The 17,759-nt window shown below is 37.5% G+C and overlaps 5 protein-coding genes and 1 non-coding gene across 6 annotated transcripts; 3 read left to right on the top strand and 3 right to left on the bottom strand.

The window, feature by feature from the left end:
- Nucleotides 1-506: 506 nt before the first annotated feature.
- On the top strand, nt 507-591 carry TRNAM-CAU (transfer RNA methionine (anticodon CAU)). Its single transcript is given in 2 exon segments — nt 507-544; nt 556-591. It is a non-coding gene; the product is annotated as a tRNA-Met (tRNA).
- Nucleotides 592-771: 180 nt separating this feature from the next.
- NSN1 (GTP-binding family protein) lies at nt 772-4,496 on the top strand. The gene is made up of 9 exons (XM_008237278.2): nt 772-948; nt 1,074-1,315; nt 1,740-1,848; nt 1,977-2,150; nt 2,262-2,479; nt 2,631-2,895; nt 3,106-3,285; nt 3,404-3,615; nt 3,969-4,496. Exons 1-9 carry the CDS (start codon nt 930-932, stop codon nt 4,305-4,307), a joined length of 1,758 nt encoding a protein of 585 aa, XP_008235500.2. The 5' UTR covers nt 772-929; the 3' UTR covers nt 4,308-4,496.
- Nucleotides 4,497-5,259: 763 nt separating this feature from the next.
- Nucleotides 5,260-7,078, bottom strand: LOC103334329 (uncharacterized). The gene is made up of 3 exons (XM_008237279.2): nt 6,790-7,078; nt 6,121-6,275; nt 5,260-5,656 (listed from the first exon to the last, which is right to left on the bottom strand). Exons 1-3 carry the CDS (start codon nt 7,010-7,012, stop codon nt 5,381-5,383), a joined length of 654 nt encoding a protein of 217 aa, XP_008235501.2. The 5' UTR covers nt 7,013-7,078; the 3' UTR covers nt 5,260-5,380.
- A 1,608-nt stretch (nt 7,079-8,686) lies between these two features.
- LOC103334330 (putative vesicle-associated membrane protein 726) lies at nt 8,687-11,740 on the top strand. The gene is made up of 5 exons (XM_008237280.2): nt 8,687-9,216; nt 10,468-10,609; nt 10,705-10,825; nt 10,915-10,977; nt 11,296-11,740. The coding sequence occupies exons 1-5, from the start codon at nt 9,027-9,029 to the stop codon at nt 11,437-11,439; spliced, it is 660 nt and encodes a 219-aa protein (XP_008235502.2). The 5' UTR covers nt 8,687-9,026; the 3' UTR covers nt 11,440-11,740.
- Nucleotides 11,741-11,803: 63 nt separating this feature from the next.
- On the bottom strand, nt 11,804-13,645 carry PANC (pantoate-beta-alanine ligase). Its single transcript, XM_008237281.2, has 4 exons — nt 12,900-13,645; nt 12,521-12,634; nt 12,237-12,368; nt 11,804-12,075 (listed from the first exon to the last, which is right to left on the bottom strand). Exons 1-4 carry the CDS (start codon nt 13,494-13,496, stop codon nt 11,959-11,961), a joined length of 960 nt encoding a protein of 319 aa, XP_008235503.2. The 5' UTR covers nt 13,497-13,645; the 3' UTR covers nt 11,804-11,958.
- Nucleotides 13,646-14,154: 509 nt separating this feature from the next.
- On the bottom strand, nt 14,155-17,121 carry ATSDI1 (Tetratricopeptide repeat (TPR)-like superfamily protein). The gene is made up of 3 exons (XM_008237282.2): nt 16,862-17,121; nt 14,932-15,300; nt 14,155-14,847 (listed from the first exon to the last, which is right to left on the bottom strand). The coding sequence occupies exons 1-3, from the start codon at nt 16,973-16,975 to the stop codon at nt 14,446-14,448; spliced, it is 885 nt and encodes a 294-aa protein (XP_008235504.1). The 5' UTR covers nt 16,976-17,121; the 3' UTR covers nt 14,155-14,445.
- Nucleotides 17,122-17,759: the final 638 nt, after the last annotated feature.

Below are 17,759 nucleotides of genomic sequence, written 5' to 3'. Positions count from 1 at the left end.
TAGGGTCGAGGACCCGATGGAGATTTCTACCATCCATAAGTTTGGGCTAGTTTCGGGCTGTTGTCACTTTAAGGAAAAAAAAAATTGTTTATGTTATGCTTTGAAAATAATTAGTTGTAATTTGTAAAGTAAAACATACAAAGTAGTATAAAGTAAGTGGATAACAAATGAGTGGGAACATACAATTTTCAAGAAATGGAGTGTAAGTGGACAAAATAGGAGTGAAAAATCAGCTTTCTAGATTAAAAATTTAAATTATCGCTTGTATTAAAAAAAAAATCATAATTTGAACTCAATCCCAATATAGTACAAAACTAAACTACCGAATAGTACTCATAGATACTTTAAATCAACTATGTATTGTAATTTTACCATATTCAAATTACTAAAAAAAAAAAGGACTAAATCCTACGTTTTAAAACACAAAAAACAAATGGTTTAATATAGAGACTAGTCATCGCTGGTGATTTGTATAATAAGGCTACATGCAAAGAACAAATACCAACGGGGTGGTGGCGCAGTTGGCTAGCGCGTAGGTCTCATAGCTTCTGAGTTATCCTGAGGTCGAGAGTTCGAGCCTCTCTCACCCCATACTATTTTTTGTTTTTTCATATAAAAGCCTCAAGGCTTAGTAGGTTGGGCCAGGCCTAACTTCCCAATATCACCAATATAATTTTTTGGGCCAGGCCTAACTTCCCAATATCACCAATATAATTTTCAAATTTCAGCTTTTAAGACCCATTAAGGAAACCTTTTGGGTCGGGCCAACCCGCAGCAACCCAAGTAGATAAACCCTAAACCGCATCAGAGGTCGTCTTCTATCACTTCCAAAACCCTAAATTTCAAGTGCCTCTTCTTTCTCCTCTCTCAATAGCTATTCTCACTCCAGAAACTCCTGTAGCTGGGTTTCAATTCAAGAATAGCCGAAGATGGTGAAGAAGAGCAAAAGTAAGCGAAACTTTCATATCCATAATCATAGTTTTGACTGTAAAGTTCTTGTTTTTCATTACCTTTTTTTTTCCTTTCTCAATTTCATTTGGGGAATTAATTGGAATTTGATTAACGGTTGGCAGAGAGTAAGAGTAAGAGAGTGACATTGAAGAAGAAGTACAAGGTCATAAGGAAGGTGAAGGAGCACCACAAGAAGAAGGCCAAGGAGGCCAAAAAGCTCGGCTTCAAGAACAAGAAGGTAGAGAAAGACCCAGGTATCCCTAATGACTGGCCCTTCAAGGAGCAGGAGCTTAAGGCCTTAGAAACTCGTCGTGCGCGTCATATCGAAGAAGTGGAGCAAAAGAAAGCTGCCCGCAAAGAAAGGGTATGGCTTCAGTTTATTTATCAAGCATTTGGTTTTCTTTCTGTGATTGATTTTTTTTAATTTTTTTGGGTAATAATTTATGAATTGGACGTTGGGGAGTTTCTGAGTAGTTTTTATACGGATTACAAATATGTGCATTTAAGCTTGATAATATTACTAGCATATTGATGCATTGGTTACTGAGAATAAGTGAGTCTGCATTTTGAGCTTGTGTGCTCATAAGTTGCAAATTCTTCAAGATAATTTAGAAAAAAGTACTTTTTTTTATGCGAATGAAGCGCGATGTTCAATTCCTAATGTATGTTTTGTTGGTACTATATGTTTGTTTTATTTGCACCTTCATCTTTTAGGTGCAACCACTTCCTGCTTTTATACACACTTTAAGTTATTTCTATCGGTAAAGAAACTCTTTATTTTAATTCAGGCCCAGAAGAGGAAGCTGGGGATCTTAGAGGATGAAGATCTCCCCAATTCGGATGAAGTGGCAGAGGAAAGGGGTACTGATGATTCCACTGGATTTGGCAATAATCGGGGTATGCTGTAACTTGATGTTTTTGGGAAGATGTGTTATTTGGTGCCTGGTGGTTGAGCTTGAATTTATCTCTGCCTTTTCTATGTATTTCCTTCAAATGTTCTTAAAAATATTTTCCCTATTGTACAGATAGCTCAGATAGGGCTTTCTACAAGGAGTTGGTTAAAGTTATTGAAGCATCAGATGTCATTTTGGAGGTACTTGATGCTCGAGATCCCCTGGGTACCCGATGTATTGATATGGAAAAGATGGTGATGAAGTCGGGACCTAATAAGCATCTCGTGCTACTTCTAAACAAAATTGGTAATACATTGCTTGCTCTCCAGCATCTTAAAATGTTGATTTTGTACGGTCATTTGCTTTCTTGTATCTACACGTCAGCCTTTATTGATTGTAATGATTTTTGAATCTCAGATCTCATCCCGCGAGAAGCTGCTGAGAAGTGGCTCAGTTATCTGAGGGAAGAGTTACCAGCTGTTGCCTTCAAGTGTAACACCCAAGAGCAAAGGTCAAACCTAGGGTGGAAATCCTCCTCAAAGAAATCAAAGCCAAGCAACCTTCTGCAGACGAGTGACTGCCTCGGAGCTGAAACTCTTCTTAAATTGTTGAAGAACTATTCAAGAAGCCATGAGGTATGTGTTTTTGGAAGGATTTCCATAGATATATATGCGAGTGTGTCTATATCTTTCTACAATTAAGGTTTTCGTTGCTGGAATATGAGTACAAGTTTGAATAATCCATCACATTATTCCTGTTGTAAATGTGAGCCTTCATCTCTGGCAGATCAAGAAATCAATTACAGTGGGTGTTATTGGCCTACCTAATGTTGGCAAGAGTAGTCTCATTAATAGTTTGAAGAGAAGCCGTGTTGTCAATGTTGGTTCTACTCCAGGATTAACAAGATCGATGCAAGAAGTTCAGTTGGATAATAATGTCAAATTGTTGGACTGCCCTGGTGTTGTAATGCTTAGATCTAAGGAAAATGATGCCTCTATAGCTCTTCGAAATTGCAAAAGAATTGAGAAGCTAGAGGACCCAATTGCTCCAGGTACTTGCCCATTCTCCCATTCTTCATTTAAGCCTGTTAAGCTGCTTGAGTGCCTTCTGGTGCATATTGAAACTCTGTAGGTTTCTGCTTTACACATGCATCGAACTGTAGAATGCTTAGTGGCAATTGCATACGAAACTTATTTGCCTTGCCATGTTTCTGGAATTTTGTTTCAAACAAGATTTACTCACTTTGCCCTTTGTTGAACAGTAAAGGAAATTTTGAAGCTTTGCCCAGACAGACTGTTGGTAACTCTATACAAGCTCCCAAGCTTTGATTCAGTTGATGACTTTCTGCATAAGGTGGCTACGGTTAGGGGTAAGCTAAAAAAGGGTGGTATTGTAGATATCAGCGCTGCAGCAAGAATTGTTCTGCATGACTGGAACGAGGGTACGCATTTGCCTTCTTTCATGTAGTTGTCAAGTACAAGAACTCTGGGAAAAGTTAATTTGTGAAGAAAGTAAATGCTGACAGAGTTATCTGATGCTAAATGTTCAATGAATTTCAGGTAAAATTCCGTACTACACTATGCCTCCAGTTAGGAATCAAGAGGAACCTTCAGAGGCAAACATTGTTTCTCAGCTGGGCAAGGTGTTTAACATTGATGAAGTATACAATGCAGAATCTTCATTCATTGGAAGCCTCAAGTCTGTTAGTGATTTCCATCCTGTTGAAGTCCCTCCCAGTTGCCCACTCAATTTTGATGAAGATATTGTAGAGGTTTGTGATACCATATCAATTCTTTTTCTGTTACTCAGTTTTTTTGCCAAGAATAGGTGCTGCGTAACTTGCAAAATAAATTTACGTCAATGAAAACTGCTATCGAAGCTAGTTTTCTATTGATTACTACTGTTTGTTTTTGGGTATAAGTGTATGCAAAAAAGGTTGGTAGCCCTCTTCATCTGATATCTTTTGGGAGTCAACGTATGGTCAATTGAACTGTCTGTGCACGTCCTTCAGAGATATGTTGAATAGTCTTTTATAGAAAGCCAACTGATTTCACATTGGATTTAAAACTTTGCGGAGGATTATCAATTTTGAATGTAAATTGATTTTACATTGTTGTGCACCAGAATGATGCGGGACAAGGACCATCAAGTCAAGGTGATGAAAGTCCTGGAGATATGGTTGATAAAGATGATGACCAGACCATGGCATGTGAAGAAGATGATGCAGGCAAGACCAAGGAAAAGAAAACTACTAAAACTGTCAGGCAAAATGAGAAATTGTATACAGCTGAAGGTATTCTCAATCCTAAGATAAAGAGAGCAGAGAAGAAGAAAAAGAAAAAGGCTAAAGCAGCCTCAGCCTCGGTGGACGCTATGGACGACGATGGAGACTATGACTTTAAAGTGGATTACAAAAACAAGGGATCTGCTATGGATGCTAGTGATGATGAACTGGAGGAATAGCCAGTAACCATAAACAGAACTGAATGGGATCAGAGGCGCTTCAAGATGCATAACAAGTTCAGTCTTGAGCTAGCCTATTTTTTGTCCTTTTAAATTTTTTTGATTACTACTGGTCTTCAGATTTTTCGGACGGACAGGATTTACATCTGCCTAATAATAGAAAAGCTTGATAATTATTTGCAACTTTAAGCTGGATTTCAATTATAGCTGCAAATTTGATTTTAAATCAAATGCCAGAGAGCTGCAACATCCGAATTGCCTGAACCAAACTTATGCCATGTATCATAGAGTGGGAGGGACCATGGGATACGTACTTATTGTCAAAAAAAATTATTTATTTAAAGAGTATAGCCGGACGGCTATACTATTTATTAAAACAAAATATAATTTATTTAAAGCGTGTGGCCGGACGGCTATACTCGTTAAATATATAATATGTTAATAATATTCCCGGGCCGCTATACTATTTAAAAAAGATAATTTATTTAAAGCGTATAGCCGGACGGCTATACAAGTTAGATATAATAATATATGCAAATCGTATAGCCGACCGGCTATACTATTTATTTAGAATAATAGTGTTTATTTAAAGAGTCTAGCCGGGCGGCGATACTCGTTAAATATAATTTATATATGTTTATTTAAAGCGTATCTCCAGGCGGCTATATTCGTTAAATATAATAATATATGTAAATAGTATAGCCGCACGGCTACACTATTAAAAGATAATTTATTTAAAGAGTATAGCCGAACGGCTATACGCGTTAAATATAATAATAAATAGCATAGCCGGGCGGCTAGACTCGTTAAATATAATAATATATGTACACAGTATAGCCACGCGGCGATCCTATTTATTGAAAAAACATAGATAATTTACTTAAAGAGTATAGCCTTCTTCACCATATGACATAGGTTGCGGCGAGTCCATAAAACAAATCTGACAAATGAATTTGACAACCCAAGACTAACAGTAACTTATTATGAAATTTATAGGGAGTGTTCTACACTGTAATAAAAACCAACTGTGTTGGCTGGAAGGTGTAAGATATGCTAATACATAAAGATGGACATCATTCTTCAATTGGCACCCCAAAAATTGTGTCTTCGTCAGCAGGACCAGGTTCATTCGCAGTTCCTGGGGGAGCTGTCTCAGACAATGAGGGTTGATTCACAGGAGTGACATTACTGGTGGTGGTCATGGTTGTTGAAGTTACTTGAGTAACGCCATTGGTGATTGTGACTGGTGTTATATATTCCGCTCTAGGTGGTTTTGCGAGTCCTTGCACCTCCGCGGCCTCGCGCGCTGCTTTCTCTTTGGCTCTTTTGGCTCTTTCCAGTACATCTTCCTGTGTATAATCAACAAATTAAGCATATGCTTTTCAAGAACTAACAGGCGAAAGGTAATGGCAGTGCACACCCAATCTAGAGCAACCAATAAGAGAACTATGTAACCGATGATCCTACACAACACTAATCTGGTGTCTTTGCAGAATGATCTATTCTAAACTAAAGTGATTTAGAAATTACGTTGTGCCTACATATCAAGTATAGGATGAAAATGATCTAAATTTGATTTCATTTTTAGCTTCAATCCATCAATTCTTGAACATGATCAGAGAAAGAAAGGAGACAACAAATTTCCAAAGCAGAACTGGAATGAAAAAAGAGGCCACAGCTTATTTAGGCACTAAAAAGCAATTTATTTTATGGAAAAGGACAAGACCAAAACACATGTTTAACAAACTTATAAAGTTAGAAAACAAATTTAAAGGAAGTCTTCAGCAATGATTTCAATCCTGGCCATGCTTACCTGGAACTCTTCTACTTGCTTTTGTTGCTCAGCTTGCAGCCTACCAATTGTGCTCAAAAACTCACCAACACTGGACTCAATACGCTCATTTATGGCTTCTGCTAGAGCTTTCCCCAAGAAGAAGGCATCCAGAACACTCCTGCTATCACCATCACCTGCAACATTCAGTTCTTCAATTGTTTGCAATTGCCAAGCCAAAACTTCAATTTCTCCAGGAAAACTTGACAATTCCAGAAAAGGGTGAAGAAAACTTTTTATCTTTTTATCTTCTTAAAACAGAATTAACAGCAAGAGAGAGTCTCTGCAACCCAATTTCATCAAAAAAGTTCCATTTATGCTGATGAAAGTTAACACCTTTAAACAACAGATACTAAAATTTATGGTTTTTCTCTCAAATAAAATCCATTCCGGAATAGAAGAAGAAAATGAAGTCAATTGATGCGTAGGTTAGACTGACCAATCTATAACCAAAAAATTATTAATCATCAATAAAATCGTAACACAAAGTAAACCAAATTAGCACATCACAGAATTAGCAAAACAACCCAAAAATTTGTTCTTTCTTCATTTGAAGAAGAACCCACCTCATATAATTCCACAAGGCCGCCGCAAACAATGAATTCATATATAAAAAGTTGAAGTTTGAGGACACAGAGATAATAACAATACCAGAGCCAGGTCCACCAGGTCCGGTGCTACTATTGGTTTGCACTCTGCTTCTCTGAGATCCCCTCGTTCCAAAAAAGCCAAAACTTTGGAGCTTGAGATCTGATGAGCATGGCTTGTGACCACTAACAGAGCTGGATGCATAGCAACAGCAGCTGGTTCTGGGTTTAGACAGCAGAGAAGAAACAGCTTGTGGGGAAGCTGAAGCTAAAACCCCACTAATCATTTTCGATTTCGACTTTAGAGTCTCAGATTCTGTCCCTTTTTCTCTCTCACCTTTTCTTGTCGGCTCTCAACTGCATAAAGATCTTTGGGGTTTGCTCCATGGCGGTACGTCTGGTCTGGGTTCGGGTCGGGTTCGGGTCCACCCAACTTACCTGCACTAGTGGGTTGGGTCCAAGTTTATATGAATGAGGTGGGCTAAAACTTTCACAAAATATATCCAACACTATGGTCCATTAAAACTATGTGGGGCAAGGTGAGAATTGTTGCAATTATATGCAACCTTCATCCCAAACATGACAGATGACATTTAATGAGCAAAATATGCTATTCAAATTCATGTTTTTTGAGCTTCATTTGATATACCACAAGCTCTGATGTGATGTGGGAGAAAAAACCCTCTTCCGTGTTTATACCTTTTTTTCTCTATATCTACTTTGTAGCTTATCACGTAAATACGTGACTTGTCACGTAAAGAAAAAGACAACTCATAACGTACAAGTTTGTCTTGTATTTTCGGGTTTTTCGCTTGCTATGCTATATTATACATGTGTCTTCAATGAGGGAAGTTTGTTCTAACTTTGGGCTTGGTTGAGTTTTCATCATTTTGGGCTACTAATCTCTGTACTAGAAAAACATTTGCGATATACATCATTTTGGGCTTGGTTGTTTATTTCTCTTTATTACAAATTAATGAAATCCTCAAAACAAAAAGTTAATTAATTTTTTTTCGAAATGGTACTCAAAAGTGTCTACAATAAGGCCAAAGAAAGAAGAAATTAAAAGGAAAATGGTAGGATACTACGTACGGAAATTTCAATCCATTGAAAATGATATATATTTTACCTTTATTTGTTTCTCTATTTGTAAAGTTGGTAGTCGGATTGGTCACGCAACATTAGATTAGCATAGGTATATAACAAATCACAATATCTTTATTATAATCAAACAAACATAGTAATATTTTTGTGACGTACGAGAGAATGGACAAACTATGTACTCATGTTCATCTGGGTTAGCTAGATTAGGGTCATGTCCTGTATCCACTCTGGCACCAGTGCACACATATAGTATATAATAATATGCACTTGTGAAACAAACAAAACAAGAGCTCCAAAAATTGAGCCACACATCTAGTAATTTTCAATTCAGATTAGACACGACCGTATTTTCTTGTCGAGAGTCGAATTGTGATCGTGAGTATGAGATAAAGTATTTTATTACTGAAGTTGTAAATCTCGCGACTATTGTTTTACACATCGAACATAACATATTTAAGTAGGTTTACTTCCGTTTTGTAGGGCTACACAACAACAACAACAAAGATATGCTGAAATAATGAATCATTGAAGAGGGGAGGGGGTAATCTTAGACATGAATTGACAAATTAGTTGATAGGTCATATGGTTCCATTAAAATGCAGCATAGTTTGGTAGAACATCACTAGGATCTCAACTTACAAATATAACCACTTAATTAGGCAATAAGATAGTTCTTGGTGGAAAATGATAGGAACAAAATTTAGCAAACAAACATTTTAAAACAAAAATAAATTAATAATAATAATTATTATTAGAGAGAGAAAATAAGAAAGAAAAAAATAATAAATAAAAAAAACCGTGTTGGATGAGGTACGTTTGATTTGATTTGATTTGAATGAGTTTCGTGGTGTTCTAGAGGGGGCCTGCGCGTATCCTTGACTTTTGTAGAAAGAGTATTCAAATGTTTCATAAAATTCAAAATAAGACTGCAGTATTCCCAGGCTGCGTGGCATTTTCGTTATTTACACTGAAGTTGGAGGGCAGCTTAACAACCTCACAACAATGACCCTTCGCTTCTCATCAAAGCAACAACCCCTCTCTCTCTCTCTCTCTCTCTCTCTCTCACGATAAAACCACCGTGACTTTGAATCTCTCTCTGCAACAAAAAAACCCTCAAACCCTCCGCCCTCTCTTTCTCTCTCTCTAAATCGAAATCGAAAGCTTCTCTTCTAGGGTTAGGGTTTGGGGATCGAATCGATGGGGCAGCAATCGTTGATCTACAGCTTCGTGGCTCGTGGCACTGTGATTCTCGCAGAGTACACGGAATTCACTGGAAACTTCACCAGCATAGCTTCGCAGTGCCTCCAGAAACTCCCTGCTACTAACAACAAGTTCACGTACAACTGCGACGGCCACACCTTCAACTACCTCGTCGATAATGGCTTCAGTAATTTATCTTTCTCTATCAGATCTCATCTGATTGACGTTTTAGTTTTTGGTCCGATCCACCCTTGATCGTGTGTTTGGTTTACCTCTTTTGCTTGATTTGAATTGTTTCGGTGGTTTCTATGTTTAGTCATGCTATTTTTGGTGAATCGTTCGTTTTCAGCTTTCGATTCGTATAGATTTTGGTTCCTTTGGGACCATCCGATAAGATTCGTATTGATTTACAAGCTCGTATCTGCTGTTGCATTTTTGTCGGGGTTTTTTTTCAAAAAAAATCATTTAGTAGGCCGTTTGGTAGCTGAGAAATGATTTTTTATTTTTTATTTTTGATCAGAAGCTAAGAAAATGTTTAGAATAAACTGATATAAGTCATAGAATCGAAGTTTGCACAATGAAAAAGAAAAAAATATATGTTTGAAGTAAACTTCAAAACCTGTTATTTTTAGCTTGAAGTGTTTTGCTTAATTTTATTTTTAGTGTTGATTTGGTTTCTGAGATGAGAATAAAATGAATTTAACCATTGAACTTTGTTGAGAATATTAGTTTAACGAGGATAGGTGAATTGAGGGTTTTATTTTCCGGGATTGCTGTTACTAAAAACTATTCTAATCCAAATTATGTTCTTCCTGGATTTCTCGCAAATTTTCCTGAATCCAAATGAGCATTTTGTTTCTCACTTGTTCTGTCTCATCAGGTTCCGTACTGCTTACCACTTGTGAATTCTAATGGGTTGAGAATCTTTTGTTGTTTGTTTTCTGATGAATAAAAACTCAGCTGAAATGAGTAAGATTAAGGTATTTGATGAGCTCCTACGTCGTTGTAGTAATCATAAGCTTTAAAATATGTGAAAGAGATGGTTCATTTCATTCTCAGATCTCAAATAATGCTTTTCATTATTATAGGCATTTTTCTTAAATGAAAAGCAGAAAATTTATGGTCCTTGTTGTGGGCATTTATTATGTCATTGTAGTAAGTGACTGGAAGATTAATGTTTCACAATTTATCTTGCAACTTTGGTTTTTTCTTTTCCTTCTTTTTTCTTTGTCTCCTTTTGTTTTATTGTTATCTAATTAGCAAATGAAGGGTCGTTACTATTTCTTTCTTGCTACCAAGTTTATCAAAAGCTTACCAAAACAGAATTAGTGATTTAAAGAAGTTGATCCAGGATTGATCCCGTTTTGCTAATCTCTTGGAACTTTGATCCTTATACGTGCATAGTAGTGGAACTGACTTCACCCTTTGGATTCTACAGCATACTGTGTAGTTGCAGTTGAGGCTATTGGTCGACAAATTCCTATTGCTTTCCTTGAACGAATCAAGGAGGATTTTACCAGTAGATATGGTGGAGGAAAAGCTGCAACAGCAGTAGCAAATAGTCTGAACAAGGAATTCGGGTAGCTGTTGTTTTATCTTTTCTCTAATTGAACAAAAGTGCCATTCCTTTGCTATGAATTATTCTAATGCCACAATTTGGGTTGCTATAATATAGGTCCAAACTGAAGGAGCATATGCAATATTGTGTGGATCACCCTGAGGAGATCAGCAAGCTTGCTAAAGTGAAAGCTCAGGTCTCAGAAGTCAAAGGAGTTATGATGGAAAATATTGAAAAGGTAAGGCCATGCTATGTCCTTTGTTGGTTGTTTGTGATGCTTGGATGACTGTGGTGTAACATTATTTGACTGATGACGTTTTGTTGCAGGTTCTTGATCGTGGGGAAAAAATAGAGCTTCTGGTGGATAAAACAGAGAACCTTCGCTCACAGGTGAGGACTTCATGTCATTTTGTTTTACCCTGCAATGCTGCTAAAAGAGCAATGCCATCTGACACTAATTGGAATTTATTTGTGCCGGATTGAATTGGCTTGTTTATATCTAAATTTGTAAAGTGTATGTCAATAGCCAATTACTTGTACTGAAACTGAATCTTATTGGTTGGATGGAGCTTTCCTTTTGATTGGTATCAGTAACCCTTAATTGCTGTAGGCCTTGGTGTAGTTCTCTTTATCTGTGTCTGAATCATGCATTTGGATTTAGTTTGGTTTATTTTCTAATCTGCATCACTGATTGATGTGGTGATACAGGCACAAGATTTCAGGCAGCAAGGAACCCAGATGAGAAGGAAGATGTGGCTGCAGAACATGAAGATCAAGCTCATCGTTTTGGGAATCTTAATCGCTCTGATTCTCATCATTGTTCTATCTGTTTGTAATGGCTTCAAATGCTGATGCGAGAATCTTAGTCAGGAACCGGATGGAGCTCATCGTGCTGATATGTACAAGCCGGTCCACGTACAATTATTTTTGGTTACACATCCTATTTTCTACTATAATTTGTATTGTAAGACAGTTTGTATAGCTTGGATTCGTGAATTCTTTCAATATTTAGTCTCTTGGATGTGCGAATCGGTTTTTGGTTCCTTTTGTTCCATGGAACTTCTGTTGTAGCAGTGTTGTGAGTGATTTGGCAAACCACTGTGAGTGATTTTAGATTTGTTGTTCAACAAATGGAAAGGGCATCTTCATACTAGTGTTGAATTTGCATGTTATGAATGAGCCTTCTAAACAACCTTGAAAACTCCAATCACCAAAAGAGAAGAAAATTGCTGCAATCTTATAGCATTCGTTCGAAAATTGAAACCATGAGAGGGAAATGTCCCTTGAAAATAATGTATGAAGATGGCTTTTGCCAAAGAACCCAAAAAAGGTGCAAACTTTTGGTCATTCTATCTGTCGAGAACACAAGATTCATATGTTTATCTCCATGTTGTCTATCAGTCTGACTTTTCCAAACCAGGCAGCAACACAGAAAACAACAGGACATGTGATCTCTTTTGCTTGCTCCAAACTTTCTTGGTCTACAATCTGCCAGACAAAATGCACAAGAAATTGCAACATTGTGAACTAATCTTCTTCTAGTTTCTGTTAAATTTTGTTGAAAAATTAAGCTGCAAGTAAAGCTATTTTGACTACTGTAGAGAATATCAATTAGTCTTAATCCCCTTTTTTGGTTGTTACATGCTCACCTCAGCATAATCAAGTCTTCCACCAGATTCACGTATTGCTTGTGTGACCAAGTCTCTCAACTCTTTACAATTAGTTTGTCCCTTTGCTGCAGCTAATCTAGCTCTTGACAATGACTTGCTTATAGATAGTGCCTGTCGATGGATCACAAATAAAGAACGAACTTATGAATTTTTAAAACAGAAAACTGAATGTTCTAAAAAGAAACTGGAAGACGAGGAAGATTAACAAGGCATGTAGAGAGAGAGAGAGAGAGAGAGAGAGAGAGAGAGAGAGAGAGAGAAACCTTCTCCCTTTCTTCAGGTGAGAGACGCACATTGCGTGAACTCATTGCAAGCCCATCTTTCTCACGCACTATTTCAGAACCTATCACTCTAATGCCAAAATCAAGATCACGAACCTGCACAAAATTCAAACACACAAATAATCACCACTGCATCATCTCTCAGTAATATTTCTTCTTCTTTCTAAAACTATTGGAGCAATTAAGTTTGATATATTTGATAGTCTAAATTACTCTAATTTACGCGAAGGGGCTCAAACTCGAGTGCAAAGAGACGGACACACTAGCCAGCCAGCCAAATCGCTTAACCTACGTCTGCATTCGGGTTTCTAACTATTAACCAAAACAGGGGAGGGCTGTAAAATTGTACAAGTTAACTTACCATCCGCTGAATAATCCGCCATTGCTGATAATCCTTCTTCCCAAACACAGCAACATCAGGCTCGACTATATTAAACAACTTGCTCACAACCGTAGCAACCCCTCTGAAACAAACAGGCCTACTCTGCCCACACATACCCTTCTCCAATCTCTCAACCCTCACCCAAGTCTCATGCCCCAACCCATTTTCCTCCACGCAAGAAACCACCCCACTGCCGCCATTTCCCACACGTGTGTCATCACTCGCACGTGCGGCTGCGTTTGCGTTTTTGCTGGTTCCATAGTCGTAGAGATTGTGAGGGTTGAAAACGACATCAACGCCGCCGGGAACGGCCATTAGCTTCTGAATATCGCCATGGAAATCAGATGGGTAGGTGGAGAGGTCTTCGGAGGGAGAGAACTGACCCGGGTTCACGTAGATCGAGACCACGATGAGGTCGGTGTGGTTGTGGGCTTCTCGGATGAGCGACACGTGGCCATCGTGGAGGTAGCCCATGGTGGGTACCAATCCTACGGTCTTGCCTTGGGATCTCATGGCTCTTGACCATCTCCTCATCTGGTCCTTGTCTCTTATGATCTCTGGCTCTTTGGCTGCCATTGAAGAAAGAAATTTTTTAAAAAAACACTGGGATTTTGGGTTGGAGTGGAGAGAGATTGAGGTTTTGTGATGAATTGAGATGAATACTTGAAGGAATGTTTTGTTGTTGTTATGTTATGTCAGTGTTTGAGAAGGAAAGTGCGGAGAGCTTCGTGCAATTTAAAAGAAGGCAAATGGCAGTCTGGCAGAAGTGAGGCTCTCCAATATGCGGCGGCTTAGTTGGGTCGCGCCTTCCGACGCTGACCATAAGAATAAGGATATTCTTTTTTCTTTTCTTTTTTTCTTTTCCTTTTTTTAAAATTTATAAAATAATTTTGGAACATGTAGTTTCGGCTAAATTTCACTTTTTTAGTTCACATAGACTGTAGTTGTAAAATTGTTACTATTTCACCGCCTAGTTTACTAATTGTTGCAATTCAAGTTCAATGACCTATTACATTTTTTTTCAATATTAACGAAATTATGTCGTCGTTTTTTAATTGAATCCCTTAAATAAGCTCTAGAAATCTCGACAATTGAAACTAAAATGATCAAACTGCAACTTTGCCCTAACGAGAAGGATTAGAATCATATATTCTTGGTATATAGGCTGTATTTTCATCCATGCATTTGTCTTTTTTTTCATATTGAATTTATTGTTGATGGTAGCAAGAGATAATTTCATTATTCTCAAATAGAACCAATAATTAATTGGTTCCCAATTCACTTTCTTCTTACTAACTTGGTTTTGTCCTACACAAATCATTTATGTACAAAAAGGGACCTTATTTCTTCCTCACACAACACAAATTTTTTGTGTTTTTTTTTTCTTTCTTTTTTTGGGGGCCTAAACACACAACCTATTTTAACACACCTACATATGAACAAAAGAAACACCATAAGAGGATTAGATTTTGGAGGAAAAAAATTCCCCCCCTTCCCCCCCCTCCGTTCTCTCCCCCTTAAAATATTAACATGCCACTTGATCTCTAAATTGAGAGATTTCTTCAAAAATGGGGAGCCTCTTGGATCTAACTGGGCCCCCTTCATTCATCAACTGCTCAAGCCCCTTGACCAAATCATCATCCAGGCCCAATAGATCGAACGACTCAGGTAGAGGATGCATGGACCTCAGCTCCATTAGCAACTCATCGGCTCGTTTCCTTGACCTGCTCTCATCAGAGCCCGGAAGTCTACTTTCCAACACATCTTCAAGGACCAAACGGGCATCTTCGTACCGCCCCTGTTTGATCAGGCAAAGGCCCAAGTTACAGGCCTTGTTCGAGTCCGGGTCGATCATTTGGGCTTTCCGGTACACCACCTCCGCCATCATGAAGTTACCCTTTTGCATATAGGCCCAGCCCAAATTGCCCTGTGAACTTCAAATGCATCATGTTACGATGTTGGTTCTTAATATGATAACATAACATGTTAGATATATGATAATATATTGTACCAGTAATCTCGAGGTCTCTTGCGTAACCGAAACTTGGAACTTCTTTCCATGAGAGCGCGCAGTCTTGGTGGGTCTTCCATTGAAGGCCGCTCCTTGGTATATAAGCCTTAGCTTTCTCTTGAGCAAGTCAATTTGCTCCTCAATTTTGCCACATTTCTTGTACAAGTCGATGAGGACATTGTCAAGTGAGTCTTGGGCCTGTTTAGAGCAGAGGCCTCTAAAAGACTTGACAGCTTCAATGGCTTCTCCAGTTCTGTCCAGTTGCTTCATCACCACTGCCATGTCTTTTAGGGCGCTGTCTACTCTGTCTCCTGCATTTATTGCCTTCCAAAACAAAACTATTGCAGCCTCCGGATCCTTTTCAACTAGCTGAAAATTGTTGTACAAAAAAGTCAAAAACTGTGTTGGAGAAAATTCGAAAAGAAGGGCAATAAGTGGGCCTCCAGAGGCCCATTAATAAATAATAAGAAAATAAATAAAAATACAATGAAGAACTGTCATTCTCTGCATGTTGTTGACAAGTGGACCAATACTAAAATAGAAAGACAGCGTCATATATAAACAACTTTCTTTTTCTTTCTTTTTCCGCAAGGATTTAGATCCAACATCCACATGGTCGTGGCCCCCCCACCCCCCAGCTTTAATAACACTCTAATTTTCTTTTTTCTTTTTTGTTAATTATTGCAAATGAGTCCTGTTTTTTAGTATTGGATTGTAAATAACATTTTCGTTATAATGATGTCATTTACAATATTGTAAAGACATGCATGAGGACGGAAAATGAGTGTTACCCTTTTCTCGAAGAAGTTTTTTTTTTTTTTAGTACAAGCGATAATCTAAACTATAGGGGATAGTCTCAACTAGTATATATGTGTAAAGTATGAGAATATGCTTCCCCAAAATTCATATCGTTGAAGTTGCAGAAAAGGTAGGCAAAAAGTAAATACTTTTATTTTGTAATGATATATCATTCATGCCTATCAACTTTGATGTTCAATAATATTCAGGCAATTAAGATCGTCCACATTTGCAATAAGATGATTAAGTAAAGTGATTTGAATTTCTAAATTCTACCAACTTAATAATTTGAAGAAAATAATTGATAAATTAAGGTATTTAATTTTAACTACATTTTGTATTTAATTATGGCTAAAAAGTTCACGGTTGCAGAGTTGAGACATTATTGTAACCTAATTTAAACTATATTTGACAATGAGATCTAACTCACCACTCAACCACATATAACATATGATTATAAAAATATTTATAATTGAAAAAAAAAATACATCCAATCACATTAAAAATAAGAAGGAGTCGATTGCATGGTTGGCATAATCACTTGAATTTGGGAAAAAGAAAAAGAAAAAGAAAAGTAGGTGTGAAGTTTGAACTTCATGTTCGAGCTCTATGGTTGGTTTTCTTCACAACAAAACGATCCCAAGTCAACCATTCATCAATCCATCTTAATAAGTTGAAGAACTTTCAATCCATAAATAAATACAAAGATTTTGCTAAGCAATAATAATCTCCATGGCAATTGGAGGAAGAAGAAGGTTTAGATATAAGCTGGCCAAAGCCAAAGAGCAATGCCAAAAAGGCACGCAAAACAAAGAAGAGGAGAGAGAGAGAGAGAGAGAGAGAGAGAGAGAGAGAGAGAGAGAGAGAGTAAGTAAATGTTTGGTTATAATTAGCAAGAAATGATATGCATGATTGCTCCCACACACTTGAATTACACAAAGGATGCAATATGCGCAGGCAGCCACAAGAAAACCCATCTATCTATGGCATGAAATTAAGCATGCAATCTAAACTCACCACACAAATATATTATATATCATGCAAAAACAATTCATGGGTTTTGTTTAAAATGAACCCAAAATCCCAAAAACCAAAACAAAACCAGAAAAAAGTGAGGCAAATGGAGACCAACCTGGGCATGTTTGGCCCTAACATAAGGGCTATCACCAGAAGGAACCTTGTGAATAACATGGTAGAGGTCATCTTTCTTCCCCTTTGGGCTGCTCATCTTGGAACTGCCTTCCATGATTCTCTTAATTTCTCTCTGCCTGAATATCAAATTAATAATCTCTGTATTTGGCTCTAATAAATTATAAATAAAAATAAAATAAAGCAAATAAAATAGGAGCTGCTGGGTCTACACTCCCTGGAAAAGGAGAAAGAGAGAAGGAGGTCCAATTTATGGAAGCAATATCAAATTTATATTTTGAAAATTATTTGGGTTTTATAAGATGAGCATGAACTTTGTGCCAAATTATGGCTTCATTCATCTTTGTATGTTTGTGCTCACTCAGCTGCCAATCAGCTGCCCTGCAACGTGTCGGCCGGGACACGTGTCGCTCTGTGGTTCAACTTTTCTGGGATTCCATGCCCTCCTAGTATTATTGGGGATATCCTCTCATGGCTTTTTAGTTTCTGCTAACATGATTAAATAAACGAGGACCCTACGATGTGATTAAAATAATGGGGGCTAGGCCCCACAGAAGGAGGGGCCCTAGGGTTCTTGCCATTTAGTCAGATTAAATTTTTATTTATTCATTTATTTTTTACTCACGCAACAACTTCACAATAATTTGTGTTCTGTTGGTTTGGGATAATCGATCATGCAACTTTTTAAAAGAAGGTCATTAGTAAAATTGAGCCCAACCTATGAACTATAGATGGGTTTCGTTTACCTAAAATAAACATAAATGCTTGCCTATCTTATCTCAATTTTCAAGTGAATCCGGACAAGATTATGGTAGAAACTCTGTTAATAAAAAATGTCATTCGCGCATAATTTTGCATACAATGTGACGGAAACTACAATA

Source organism: Prunus mume, linkage group LG6, assembly GCF_029339155.1.
Source record: "Prunus mume cultivar Tortuosa linkage group LG6, ASM2933915v1, whole genome shotgun sequence".
In the NCBI taxonomy this organism is placed as follows: Eukaryota; Viridiplantae; Streptophyta; class Magnoliopsida; order Rosales; family Rosaceae; genus Prunus; species Prunus mume.
Note: the sequence above shows the minus strand (reverse complement) of the source record. Positions and strands in the feature narration are given on the sequence as shown.

Excerpts from the sequence above, each read along its gene's own strand:
- ATSDI1 (XM_008237282.2), bottom strand. The coding sequence starts at position 16,975 with ATGGAAGGCAGTTCCAAGATGAGCAGCCCAAAGGGGAAGAAAGATGAC. Across the intron at positions 15,301-16,861 it reads TTAGGGCCAAACATGCCCAG|CTAGTTGAAAAGGATCCGGA; the intron begins GTTGGTCTCCAT and ends AACAATTTTCAG. Across the intron at positions 14,848-14,931 it reads AAGAGACCTCGAGATTACTG|GGCAATTTGGGCTGGGCCTA; the intron begins GTACAATATATT and ends TGAAGTTCACAG.
- NSN1 (XM_008237278.2), top strand. Across the intron at positions 1,316-1,739 it reads AAGCTGCCCGCAAAGAAAGG|GCCCAGAAGAGGAAGCTGGG; the intron begins GTATGGCTTCAG and ends ATTTTAATTCAG. Across the intron at positions 2,151-2,261 it reads GCTACTTCTAAACAAAATTG|ATCTCATCCCGCGAGAAGCT; the intron begins GTAATACATTGC and ends TTTGAATCTCAG.
- PANC (XM_008237281.2), bottom strand. The coding sequence starts at position 13,496 with ATGGCAGCCAAAGAGCCAGAGATCATAAGAGACAAGGACCAGATGAGG. Across the intron at positions 12,635-12,899 it reads GGCGGATTATTCAGCGGATG|GTTCGTGATCTTGATTTTGG; the intron begins GTAAGTTAACTT and ends AATTTTGTGCAG. Across the intron at positions 12,369-12,520 it reads CACCTGAAGAAAGGGAGAAG|GCACTATCTATAAGCAAGTC; the intron begins GTTTCTCTCTCT and ends ATCCATCGACAG.
- LOC103334330 (XM_008237280.2), top strand. The coding sequence starts at position 9,027 with ATGGGGCAGCAATCGTTGATCTACAGCTTCGTGGCTCGTGGCACTGTG. Across the intron at positions 9,217-10,467 it reads CCTCGTCGATAATGGCTTCA|CATACTGTGTAGTTGCAGTT; the intron begins GTAATTTATCTT and ends TGGATTCTACAG. Across the intron at positions 10,978-11,295 it reads CAGAGAACCTTCGCTCACAG|GCACAAGATTTCAGGCAGCA; the intron begins GTGAGGACTTCA and ends GTGGTGATACAG.
- LOC103334329 (XM_008237279.2), bottom strand. The coding sequence starts at position 7,012 with ATGATTAGTGGGGTTTTAGCTTCAGCTTCCCCACAAGCTGTTTCTTCT. Across the intron at positions 6,276-6,789 it reads ACCTGGTGGACCTGGCTCTG|GTGATGGTGATAGCAGGAGT; the intron begins GTATTGTTATTA and ends TGAATGTTGCAG. Across the intron at positions 5,657-6,120 it reads AGCAAGTAGAAGAGTTCCAG|GAAGATGTACTGGAAAGAGC; the intron begins GTAAGCATGGCC and ends GATTATACACAG.